The sequence below is a fragment of the Lissotriton vulgaris genome, chromosome 8 (genome assembly GCF_964263255.1).
Source record: "Lissotriton vulgaris chromosome 8, aLisVul1.2, whole genome shotgun sequence".
In the NCBI taxonomy this organism is placed as follows: domain Eukaryota; kingdom Metazoa; phylum Chordata; class Amphibia; order Caudata; family Salamandridae; genus Lissotriton; species Lissotriton vulgaris.
Window position 1 is genome coordinate 189629946 of NC_141696.1, and position 14029 is coordinate 189643974.

The 14029-nt window shown below is 37.7% G+C and overlaps 1 protein-coding gene across 1 annotated transcript in view; it reads right to left on the bottom strand.

The window, feature by feature from the left end:
* LOC147696851 (disks large homolog 2-like) overlaps positions 1 to 14029 on the bottom strand; it is a 734055-nt gene that overhangs the window by 200680 nt on the left and 519346 nt on the right. Inside the window, exon 5 of the mRNA XM_086933917.1 lies at positions 4380 to 4479. Within this exon, the coding sequence (XP_086790043.1) occupies positions 4380 to 4479 (100 nt within the window). The remainder of the gene's footprint in view (positions 1 to 4379; positions 4480 to 14029) is intronic.

Below are 14029 nucleotides of genomic sequence, written 5' to 3' on the forward strand. Positions count from 1 at the left end.
GTTCATTAGTCGTTATTTTCATGCATAGCACAAAGATGTAAAAGTATATGCAGTCTTGTATCATTCACACACTGGGAACATAACCCTTTTTGCGCATGCTGAGAAACCGGAGCCTCTCAAAAAAGGAAATATATTAGAAAAACTGATATTAAGCTGAAAAAAGTAATGCAAAATGGAGAAATTACTTGACCATTTCATGGAACTTACTCAGAGTCTTTGTTCCATAACCGTCGTCACCTAATCCGGGGATGTCCTGCACAGGCGTCCCCAGGGAGAAAGCAATGGGAGAGGAAGAACAAGGCGCAGAAGAGGAAGGAAGACGTCAGTGGAATTGAAATGGATACTACTACCCTGAAAGACCATGCCCGCTGAGCTGTCTGGATCCCAGTCCTTGCTTTTTGACCTAAGATCATCACAGCACATTTTTGTAGGTTATTTTTCCATTGAAGGAGACAGTGACCGTCTTCTTGCCCAACAGCACGGAACTCCCTCCAACAGCTATACAAGGGGTGTAGTGTGAAAAGGGTCTGGGCTATGCATTTCTTTTTCGATAATCTGTGTTCATTGCATAATTGTTTGAACTGCAACTGTGACATGCACCTTATAAAATAGCATAAGTACTTATCCACTATCACCTTTAGAAAGGCACTGCTTGAAAACACATTTAAAACTGGACATGTATCTATTTTTAGTTAGTTGAGTTTGTCAACCTTGTAACTAGTCATGTAAAGAGAAAGTAAACTTTATGGACACACATTTCCTTGCTTCAAATAGCTTATAAGTTTATTGGTTACATTTTTGCCCATTGCATCAACTTTTGTGATTTCACTCATTAGTATTTCAAGCAATTGTGGTTTGGGCAGCAAACAAAAGTGTCATATTTCACTACAGGAATCAACTACAATAAATAAAGATTGTATTGATTCAACACATATTCTTAAGGGTATTTCTGCTTATTATGCTGAATCAAAGTCACTAATTGGTGTGCTTGGGTTGATTTTCCAAAAATAATGTTTTTGTTTGGAATTTATGGACATACGGGGCTAATACATGTACAGTTTGCAACTCGAGGCACTTATCTCTCCAACTTCTTCCTACTGAAGTGATTGATTTAGTCTTGTAAGTAAAAGCATGTTGCATTTCAAAACAGCCCTTCTTGTTTCAGAGGTCTACTTTTACCTCATCTGAAACCTTTATTTCTTTCCAGATTTCCAATCCTGTAAATAATTAGGAAAAACCTGTATCTGATTTTTAATCTGGATTTGAGTGTGTGTGTTTTTTCCAGACATGTACAATAGTTTTCTCAAAGTAAAATTTGATCTGGAACATTGATCTGGCAGGTTATAAACTTTAAACTTAAAGGCAGGTTCCATTCTATTCCTCATATTCTCAATACCGTAAAGCTTTGTGGCTCTAATAAAACAATTATCCTACTATGTTCTCTTTTGTTAATCGGGAGATGGCAACTGTCTCACAAGAGCACTGTTTTTCCAACAGCAAACTGTATGTGATCCCCAAAACAATCTTTGCAATATCATTGATCTTCTATTATGCTAAAATGACAACATCACTGAGGCCACCCTAGTTATATTTACTTTTTAGGTATTACATAGAGTATAAAATGTATGGAGAAGAATGTCTTCCTGATGGAAGTTCTGCTCTTTTTACAAATTATAATCCTAAAGGGTGATTATATTTGCATAGCTATAACCTCTTTGTGTTTGTGACCTAGAGCTAGTGCAATATGAATACAAATACATGCCGAAATTAAATTAAGTAGACATTTTACTCAAAATGTTTTGATTCTTTCATTTGGAAATTACAAATTAACTGAGCAGCTAATGCAATGGAAGTGCTGCGCCTTGTTAAGCATTTCTAATTAAAATAGTTGACAAAAGGTACTGTGCTAATTGCTGAGTCACAGCAAATTGGCTTAAGTGACTTTAAACTGAATAACAAAATGAGACGAAAATCAAAAGTGTCTGTTTAAATTGACATATAATAAGTGATTCACTGTTGTTATATTTCATCGGGAAAATACTTGTACCAAAAAAGGTTGGCACAATAATTTTCTGGCAGACAGAAGCAACAAAGGAGCAGGAATTGAGATTCAATCACAAACATGAAGGATTGCTCCTAATTTGCAAAGGAGAGAGTCTCATTGAAATGTAGCATACGTGTTTAACCTCTTCGCCGCTAATGACAAGGGTAACTCGTCATGGAGTTTCCATTGATTTCAATGGAAATTACATGGAAGAGCCAGAGGAACCATAGCATCCAAGTGGTTAAAGCGATTAAACCTTGCCCTGCTGAACAAAGGCATATTTTAATTTCATTAGTAGTCAGAGTGTTGATACCTGTGGTATGCAGATGCGTTATGGGAACCCCTATTGACTGGACATCAACCTGAATTTGGAGAACTATGTCTGGCCTATACCTATACAGAACAGTAAATCAGTGCAACCCCAGACTTCCTGTTTTGAACTTATGGGTGAAGATGTACTAAGAATGTATTTGATTTCATTCACTTCTAGTCTTGGAGGGCCATAACTGTAGGATGCTCTTTGCAACTGTTTTGGTGCTACAGAGGAATATTTATACCATTTGATCCATTCTGCGGCAGGTTTCCCATTGACCCCATATTTTAACATTTTGCAAATCTTGTTTATTTTTCAATGGTTGTAAATTGAAAATGTCAGTGCTTCTTCAAAATGAGATAAATGTCATTTAGCAGTATCGAGCAGGTCTTTACACATTCTTAACCCTTAGTCTTTTGACTACTACTTTCCTCTCCTCTAATTCTGATATTTAAACCATGGATACAATTTAAGCCTTAGGCAGAAGATGCCACAGAGATACACATCACTGTCCCCTAATCATCATTAACAATAATAGCAAATCCTTATGTACAAGGTCTTTGGCTGTCGAGAGACCAGCATACTGTGGGACTGAGGAGAGAGTGAAGGCAACACTCCACCAACCCATTACTTTACCCTGCACTGACGTTTCCTAGCATCTCTATCAATGCACTGCTCTGTTCCTGTCTTTTGTAACATTAAAACGTTCTTTAAAATGGAGGTCAGTCCGTTAATGCTGAGAATAATTAAACATGCATATAGACAAGAAAATGGATCCACTTTTTGAAATGGTAGATGTGAGGCATTTATAAATCAATTTCCACTGAGTAGAAGTTCCTCAGATATTCCTCAAATTACTGTTTATCCTTGGAAACCTATGCAGATTAGAAAAATCAATTGTCAGGTATGTATACAGGCAGGGCCGGACTGGCTATAAGGTGTTTCGGTGGGTTGGCTGGGTGTGGGTGATTTCACTACTGTGGGGTCTGTTTTGGTGCTGGGGAACTGCCGACCACGTTCCTACTTGCAGTACTAAATAAACAATGCAAAAGCGTGCTTTACCACCATTTGTTTTTGCATTGTTTATTTAAAAGTGAGTTAGAGATGGGAAAAGAGGTGTTGGTGGGATGCTGTGTAAAAAAATTAGAACAGCAACACACTCATATGTTTATGAACATTCACAAACATTCCCATCCATGAACCATGAATCCACCCTACAATATTAACACACACCTAGACTTATAAAACTTGTAAACCTGAGTTCGTGGCAAAATGGTAGAGGAGTTTTGAGGATAAACATCTTTATTTCTCCTTGATACTTCCTCCTTCCATGCTTGCTGAATTCTGCAGCACACATAAAAAAATAATATTCCTCTAAGGATTGTTTTAGTGCAAGGACGTATCCTGTGCTTCACATAAACAATCCTACCCATAATGCAGTGATCCTTGTGCCCTGGAGCAAGGGTGTCTGCATTGGTGCTAGGCAGCATGCAGTTTGCCAGCACAAGGAGAGCAGAAAAGCTTCATATCTTTGTAAAAATGGCGAACGACTGCTCTCTCCCTTTCACACAATACAGCACAGCAAGTTTCCTTGCTGCAATGCATTGCATGAAATAATAATAAATATGCACCATAGAGTCTGATCAAACAGTCTACTGCTACCTCCCAGGTAACCAAACTAGAGGTTCCTCAGTGAGGAAAACTGAGATATAACACTCAGTTTCAAAATCACTTGACTTTGCTTGTTGGTTCAGAAGGTCACTGTATCCAGCATGTACTTGAAAGGAAATTCTACTAGAGTAAATTGAAGACAACTTTGAGGATGCTGGTGATCCAGACAACATCTACAGACTGGTTACAGTATCAATCCTTCACCTGCCTACATGCGTTCTACTTTTGCAGGCCTAGATGTATGTGCAGAGGCCGGTGGAAGGGCGGGGGAGGAGGGTAACAGTACTGTCATGCGTCTCACCCATGATTATGCCGAGCAGCACGTCACAGCATCTCCAGACATCTACTTACGTTCTGGGTCACTTGCTTCATGATCGCTCTGGTCCTTGTTCTTGTAGAATGGGAATTTTCGTGAAAGGAAGAAGATCTTTCTAGGCTTGTCATTGAATGACTGTGAAGGAGAAAAGGTATGGGGCAAAAACAGGGACGTCTAATTGTTGTCACAATCATGCTGACAAATCAACTAGTTGGTAAATGTGGAGGAAACTTCAGTGACTCAAATTATCCCTTAATGGATGGGGAAACAGATGAGAAGTTTACATATTTCATTAAAACAATACATTAAATGTAGAAAATAGTAGTAATGCGAGGCAACTAAATCATGTGAGTTACAATGTACTTAAAATCTGCAATGATGAACATTCAAGTTAAAGGCGGGGATCTGGGTTACATATTGGGAAACTGTGACAAAAAGTTCCCAGGGCAGTACTTGTTTATTAGGGGTTATATTTCAAAAACAGTGCTCAGCAGCACTGCAGTCTCTGATACCAGATTAGTGGTAATCACAAAAGAATTAACTTGGTCTCACTTGGGGGACCCAAAGGGACATTCCCTAATTTTTAATTGCAACACTCGAAAGCAAAGTCAAAAATTAGACAATATTAATTTAACAATTACGTCCCCAAGGAGGACTACTGATCTTCTCACAAAACTTAATCAGTGACATTACTGATGACATTATACAATAGTACATATTACTGTACTTCCCTTACATACAATTAGTGGATAGACTAGCCTGGGTTTGAGCTACTATTGAGTAGATTAGTCCTGAGTGTGTTAGGGTGCTAGAGGGCTACTGCATTATTGAAAGAGTAGGTGAATGAGTGAAAGGGTAACCAAGTAAATGTTCAATTGAGGGAATCAGAGGGTGGGTGGGTGTGGATGAGTGAGTGAGAATCAGTAAGGGAGAAAAGCAGGAAGGGAGGCATGAAATAAGTGAGCAAGTAATTTGTTGACAGAAGGAATGTATGACTGATTCGGTGGGTGAGTGAGTGAATCAGTGGGTGGCTGTAATGCTGAATGATTGAGTCGTTAACTAAGTCAGGGTGTGAGTGAGTAACCAAATAAGGGAAGAGTTGTGTCTTATCTGTGTGGGTGGGGTATTGATTAGTACAGTGAGCAGCTGACCAACTGAATGTGAGGGTGGGCTTTTGCAGTATGGCATAATTGAAGATAGTAAATGTGATTTCATCAGTTATGCGATTGATGATGGCATCTCTTATGTTATGTTCAAGATCATATAATTATGAAAATGTATTTGTGTTAGTTGTGTACCATTTTAGTATTTCATTAACAATAGTTTTAAAAAAGTAGATACTGGACGCCTGCTTCATCATTTCAGTGATTGCACAGTAAGTGCCACAGTTTTCCAAACTCCTTAACTCCATCCACTAAGATACACCCTGTAGCACAGTAAACATTTTCTATCCAATTGCCAAAGAAAATGATATGTGCTCTTGTTAGCAGTGTCAGAAATACCTAATTGTCAGATTGGACACCTTCAAAAAATGGCGTCAAGGATCACAAAATAGATGTGATCAATGGTGAATTTTGCATTAATTTACGGCTCAACAGTGCCCTATGTAAACCATAACCTTCTATTTCAGAACAGTCATTTAGTTGACTGCAATTGCACTTAAGCATTTAAACCTATATAGTGATAACTGTTCTTCTTGCTGACAAAAATATCTGCTGCTATTAAAGACAGAAGCGAAGGGAATAGGCTCCATGGGCTGCATATTCACTGCATGAATATTGACGAGGAAGTTACATAAAAACATAATAAATGTGAAGCCGTACTTATCAGCCAAAAAGTACTAAATGTACTGATGTATGTTTATTGGCTTCTTTCAGTCTAGAGAGGAAGCTTGACTTAGATTGGTATAAAATCTCTCAGAATGGATTGATCTATTAGAAAGAGTTTTCGTATTGATAAAAGGAAACTATTATGTGTGCAGAACAACTTGTGAATTGGAGGGTGTGATCCAGGGATCCACAGTTTAGATCAGTCAGGCAGAAGGATAAGAATTATTTGAACTTTACACCAGTTTTGAGAAGAGATTTGTCAATTTTAAAAATGCATAAAAACATTTATAATTCAATGCAAGAAACTGAAACTGAAACTGTCACTGGAAATGTATATATTTAGAACTAGAATTTGATATGTAGGAGTACAATGGACACCGCTCGTGTTTTATGTTGACAGTGAGATGAATATAGGCCCGATGCAAGGATCTGTAACACCCTAGGCAAAGTTATGTATGAATGTATGTATATGTGTATGTGGTATTAATATAGGTCAAACAAACCTGTACAAGGTAGAATCAAGGTGTGAAGGAAGGCTTAACTGTTTTTGGACTTTGCGGCATCATGATGTAGTGTTCTTTAAAGAGAGCTTTCAGCTCTTTTCTAAATTGCAGAAGGGTTGGGGTGGTCCAGATGGACACAGGAATATTGTTCTAGACCTTAGGTGTACAGATGGAGAAGGCTTGTTGGCTTGTTTTTCCTTTTTGCACTTCACCGGGAGTCTGATGGTGTCCTGGCCCCAGGAGTACCTAGAGCCACTGGAGATGGTGAGCTTGTGATAAAGGCAGGCAGAGGTGTCATCATCTTCCATTCATTGCATTACAGCCCATTTCCCAACATACTACAACATTGTGACTCTTTAACTGAGAGTAACTCACTCGCCAAAGTTGTCTACATGGTTTACAGAAACTTAAATAGGGTTTTGAATCTGCATGCCACCCCTCGCCCTCCGTGTGGGGAACTGACCCTTTCGTCACTAAAGTTTCACTCCACTTTTACATTTCAGGCATAGTTAATTATTAGTAACAGAAAGAGAACAAAATCAGAAGTATGTAAGAAACAATAGTCATGAATACATGTCTGAGAGCAAAATAAACAGAGCGGCATGCCATGCACAAGCATGCTTTTTCACACAAGATGCAAAGCATATATGGACTGTTAGATATGGACATGGCGAAATAGAGGGAGTTTTATGGTGGGACACAGGTCGAGTCGGCAAGCAAATTCAAGCAAATGTCTTCCAAACTAAACTGATTTTTTCTATTTTAAGGTAATATCTATTTGGAATGCCAGAAATACGGGTGTTGACAAATCTGGCCTAGATATACATGGTGTGTCACGATTAAGCGATTTAATGCAATGAAAATTAACACTTTAAAAAAGTAAATAAAACATACATACATAAAATATTCACAGGGAAAACAGATCATCCTAAATGACATTACAGTTTCTCATATCGGCACATTTAAAAACATGTTTCACATAGACATTGGAGGAACATCACTTCATCGCTTTGTAAAAAGCAAAATAAGACAAGCCTTTGTCTTAACCGCTACTAGGATAATAACTTGTAAATAAACATTTTTCGTTTTGAGTCACCTTAAAAACACTGAGACATCCTGAGGGAGATGTGAAATACAAAAAACCATGAAAAGTCATAGATTATTTTTTTAAGCAATGTGATTGACTTGTGCTAGCCCTGCTGTATTTACACTCCCTCCAAGCAAACTTTGCTCCTTAGAGCAGGGAATTCAATAACATGACTTTCGCAAAATGCTCTGATCTTCAAGAAAATTGTCGACCTTAAACTGAAGATAATGTGTTTGCCATTTGATCATTATCATTATTGCGAGGTCGCTCTATTAAATAAGACTTAATTTTTATCTTGGCTCTCAAAATCCAACATTAACTGGTATTATACTATCAATTTTAAAAAACTGTCCATTTGATATGCAACACTGCTAAAAACAGAAACTGAACACGCTCAGTACTTCAAAATAGTACAGTTTTTAAAATTCTTAAAAGTATAAAAGAATTAAAGAGGTCCAAGAAAAAGGGGACATTCGCTGTGCTAAAGGCAGGACAGCAGCGAGAAGGGGACAAGCAGATAAAGAAGAGAGGGGGTAAAAGGGTTGCATGGTGATACCACCACAAGAAATAGAAACAAAAAAGTGTGCAATTATCCTTCCATCAGAAAAAATTTACAAAAGGGAAGAAGTGAGTAAATTAAAATGTAACAAACACTCAATGAAAAAAGAAGCAAGAAAGAGTAAGAAGTTGAAAAAAAGGAAGAGGAAAACAAAAACGAAAAGGGGAGACAGATGGCAACAGGGAATTGGATAAAACATTATTCGAAAATAAATAAGTATTGCAGGTAAAAAGTAGTAGAAGTATAAAAAAAAATTGAAGCAAGACAATTTCAACTTAAAAAATTCAAATGCATAAGAAACATTCCACTGTACATAAGTTACAGAAATGAAGGCGGTCTGAAAATGATGCTGCACACAATTAAAACGAATTGCCCTTCTACTGTAAATATTTAGCCTAGGTTTATTGTGTTCTTTTCTAGTATAATATAAATTATGCCATAGATTCACAAAGCGCATGGGTTGAAATTTGGAATTAACTCCTGGAGGATTACTCCTATATTTAGAGCAAATATCCATAAGATGAACTAACAATTCATGGAATACACCTAGAAATCCATTAAAGTTGAAGATTTCCTGGAGTCCTCACAAGCTTAAAATGTGCACAAATTCCACCCAGTGGAAAATTGTGCATGCATAAATCTGAAACATCCCTTTCAGACCTACCCAGGGATAACTGCCCCAACCTTAAATTCCCACTACAGAAATTCCATCATAGTGGGAGAAGGTCATGATCTGCAAATGCACTCTGCAACGAAAAATTGCCACCAAAATAACAGTGGTGTGAGAGTTTTAGTTAGTTCATGCTCGTGAGCCCAATTTAGACTAGTTCAGAATAAAGCATACCAAATAAAGTTTGCTCCATTAAAGTAGGTTTATTCATATAGAGCTGTAGTGCTCAAGTTGAGTCAAACATCTTGAAGTCGTTACAGCAATTACCACTCTACAGTGGAAAAACAGTGTTACCCTTGATATTTGATTAAAGTCACAGAGAGAGAAATAATTTGATTGCATGAAGTATCCCTTCTGTACTGGCGCTGGAAACACATGTGTGCTGTCAGTGCTGCTTCCGAGTGTCAGAAGTAGATCTAGTGGACCAACTGTAGAAATAGAGACTAAGCTCGAACATAGGAATCTTCACCGCAACTGCAACAGAGCCTCCTTGATGAAAAAGCCTCCTCCTTGGACACCAGCTGCTGCCTTGCACCGCTGAATTCTACCTCCTCAGACATTTTTCGCCACAGTTTCTTTTAAGTCCAGAGGTAAGCGAAGACCGAGCCCAATCCAACTCATGTATCGGACTCTCATTCCATCACAGTCGCCAATAACGTTTGACTTTGACCTGGAATTGCCCAACCAGAGTCTGTGGTTGGTGGTTTGATCTTTTAGGAGCTATTTTACACTTAAAAAACGTATAGCTGCTGTTCTACTGTTTGTATTTTTTTGTTTTAGTTTCAAATAATTTATTAGAATTGACCCTATTTTTCTAAAATGCTGTAGAATTTTTCTTGTGTTGTGCTTTCACTTTTGCTACTGTTTTGTGCTGCCTCTAAAATAAGCCTTGTGTGCCAAGCTACCAGAGGATTAAGCACAGGTTAATTATTTTTTGTGGCTCTCCCTATAGCTGCTGCTTGAATAAGGTTGAGGAGGTCAACCAACAACTCATTTTCTCACAGAAACTGATTTGCTACCACAAAAAAACCATACATCAGACTAGTTTAGTCCTTAAAAAGAAGATTGATTAATTTTCTACTAGAGCAACAGAATTCTAAAGCTCTATGCAGAAAGTCAGAATAGAGGTACAAAAGAATGTGTAAGAAATCACAAAACTGAAAGAACAAGACAGAATGAGGACAAAGACCTTATAAAAGCTGGAAAACAAGTCTAGAAGAAATAATGTAAAAATATTGAATGTTCAAAAAGTAGCAGAAGGAATTGATGGTGAGACGTGTAATAAATCTTCTAAAGCAAGAAATCTTTCAAGGGAGTATAGAGATAAAATGGGATCAAGAAATACAGGGAATACACCAAGACCAATTCAAGAAAAAAGTTAGTCAGAAGAGACCAAGGAAGATTTTAGTACATTTTCAGACCTACTCAGTAGAGGAACAGATCATGACAGTGGCTCTTAAAATAAAAGACTTGATGTATCAGAATTGTACCATATAGCTGAGGAAAGGCAATGTATTCTAGGTCAGTGGATAGAGGAATTAAGAAAGATGGGACTAAGGTCCACCTTATATTCCTCACAATGTTAAGAATAATGTGGGACAATAAGATATATAATTTCAGCGAGGTGGGTGAGGTGGATACATTAATCAAATCATTGAAGGCAAATGTCTAAAGACTGAGTATATCACTTTATAAGGAAGACGGTGACAAAAGTGTGGTATTACAATGAGCTAGATGGGAGAAGGATAGTAGCTCTCAACATGCTGCCAAAATACAAGTGAGTGTTCTTGGAGGAGGGGGAGAGGTACATAGGGGGGTGAGCATATGAGAGAAAGTACATTTCTTTCAGCCAGCAACCCACAGTAACCAGCCCTGTCAAGCGCGGTAAAACAAAGCATTAAGTCGTTAAAGAAAGAGTTAAGGAAATACCTTTGATGACGTGGAATGTTATTGGTCTCCATAAGTAAAAGAAAAGGCAAAGGGTAATAGAATATTTAAGACAATCAGAAGCACATGTGATAATTTAGCAGGAGACACATATGAAAAGTACAAATTGTAAAAATGTTTTCAAAAGAGAGGGTGGGTACGGCAGATAGCCTGTACAGATCAGCAATTGTTATCTTAAGGGCTAGTTATCAGTCAGGAAATACCCTAATAAAGATATCTTAGACATGCAAGTAGATAATGTTGGAAGATGAGTAATTGCCAAGATTAAAGCTAATAATATGACTTTGGTGTGTGCAGGATATGGTGGACCTCATATAGATGACCCAAACCATTTGAAATGCATTTTGACTAATGTGCTAGATTTTACAGGCCCTATTATCTTGAGTGGTGATTTTATTTCACTGTTGAGTAATGAGTTGGACAGGTCAACTAAGGGTCCTCACTCGAACATGATGAAAGTTAAAAAATATTTGGAAGACATAATGCAGAATGTGGGGCTATGTGATATATGGACAGCAGGAGCTGGAATACAAAGTGGATATACATGTTATTGAAGAAATACGTGCAAACATAATTCCAGAATTGACTATTGGTTATTAGATATTTTGCTAATAGACAAGGTGATAGAGATAAGGCCTATTCCTATGATTTTGACAGACCATTCAGCAGTATGGTTAGTGCTGGAGGTCCCTAAGCAATATAAAAGGTCAAGATGGATGATGGATAAAAGACCGCTAGGGGACGAGGACTTAACAACAGAATTAAAAAGACAAACACAGAAGTTATTTAAACATAATAAGTAAAGTGCAGTGAACACTGTTTGGGATGCGTATAAGACTTTCCTGTGTGGTGCAATTACAAAGTGGTTGAAGAATACCACTACAAAGAGTAAAGAACAGGATCATCTGCTTAAAAAAAGAAGTGAAGAATTAGACAAGTTGGTACATTCAGCAGATTTTGAAGTTGAATGTAAGGAAGAAACTGAGACACTAGAAGACACCAGAGAACTCCCTAAGGAGAGATTAGATCAGAAGTTTAAAGTGTGGTGGCGAAAACTGTGGTAAATTCTGTCCCGAAATTAAAAACAGAAGGAGTGAGAAATCATATCAGTGGTGTCCAGGATATAGATCATGGTACAGATGTCTTTAACAGGACAGAAAAGGGGCAGATATTTTGGGATTTCTATTAAAAGCTATATAGTGAGGAATAATAAATAAACCTAATGACAATGTGCTAAAAGATGGACAGCTTCCTAAATCGGATAGGAAGGATTGAGAGATGCTGGTACAAGAAATTAAGGAAGCAGAAATAAGTGGTACAATAATTAGAAATAAGAATAGGAAAGCTGCAGACTCAGATGGGATACCAGGAGATATATGAAAATGTAAGTGGGGGGGTCATGGCAGTTTTTAAGCATATGCACAATAATCTACTAAACAAGGAAGGGTAGGGAGAGAAGAGCCCACGTAGCTGGCAAGAAGCTGTTACCTAAACCCAATCAAAACCCAAGACAATGTGTGACCTATGTGAGACCTATCGACCTTACACTTAAATTGATAGGTATGATAGACCTTGCGAAAATGCACAAAGCTGCATTGGCATTGGTAATGTTAGGCACTGCTAAGGCTTTCAACAGTGTCAACTGTTTCTACTTATGGAAGTGTCTGGATAATTTTGGAATTTGGAATTTTGAAGATATATTCAAGTAATTAGAGCCCTATATAGAAATCCATGTGGTAAGATTTTAGTCAATGGAAGTCTTAATGATGATGAACAGATCCAGAGAGGAAAACAGCAGAGATGCCCCCTTTTGCCACTGCTTTTTGATGTATACATTGAGCCTTTAGTGCATTGAATAAGGGAACACCCAGGTATTAAACTCTTTGGGATATAGCAGAAAGCTAGCTGTATATGCTGATGGTTTATTTAGTTATACATCAAAGGTAAATTAAACCGTATCACTTTAGAGAGAATTAAGCAAATTATTTTGGTACATTTTGGCCATCTTTTAAACCAATATAAGATGAAGATCAATGCTTGGAATATGAGCGCAGAGATTGAAAGAAGTTAGGAAAGAGATCAAATACCTCAGCATACAATCACAGAGCATTTGGAGAATTTCCCTAATAGGAATGTAGATAATATAGCCAAAGAATTAAATACATTATTAGGAAAATGGCAGAATTCCTACACATAACAATCTTTTGTAGGGTCTATTTAATTAAGATATAAGGCCATCCAAAGCTGATCACACTCTTGTTTAATTGTGTTACATTAGAATTTGGTAGAAAGGAGATACAAAGAATATAAGGCAACGTATGTAGCTTTAGTTTAGCATCTTAAAGTAATAGGTTATCATGGAAAAGAACTAAGAAGGAAATTAGTAAAGGGGGGGGTGTAACAGTTTCCAGCCATTTAGTTCTATTGTGTGGAATTTCAATTTAAAAATAGGATGTTATTAACAACTATGGATCAATTCAGCAGGGGGGATAATGTAACAAGCAATAATGATTGGGGTGTATCAAAAGTGTGTTTGTTATATACATTTGGGGTGGCAAAATTCTTCAAAAAGGTTCACCCAGGACATCTGCTCGTCACTAAAGACTAGGAGAATCTGGTCCTACAACTGTTTGGAGAAAAATGATGAGTCCTAGAGAATGTCACTCAATTAGTAGAGTTGGATGACAGGTAGAGACCAGAACTCAACGAAGTACATATGATTCAGGCTCTGAAGAACCCGACAAACACCAACAAACTCTACTTGTCATTAAAATGAACCAGATGAGCACCAACTAGTTGTCTTTGGAGAGAAGAGATAGAGACAGATAGGCATGCCTAGTGGAAGGGGCAGGCAGAGGAAGAAGCATGAGGTAGGGACCAGAATCTTTTCATGAAGGAACATCACACTTTTGATGAAGGAGCCACAAAATGACCACAGGCCCTGTGGCTGCTACGTCTTCAGGACCTTCCACTGATGAATGAATGGTCCTTTGATTGACACTGATGGAAGAGTAGAGAAATCTTGCAAAATGGTTGAATTACTTCATGAAAAGTGCCTCATATCATGGGCCAAGCAACATTACCTCCAGG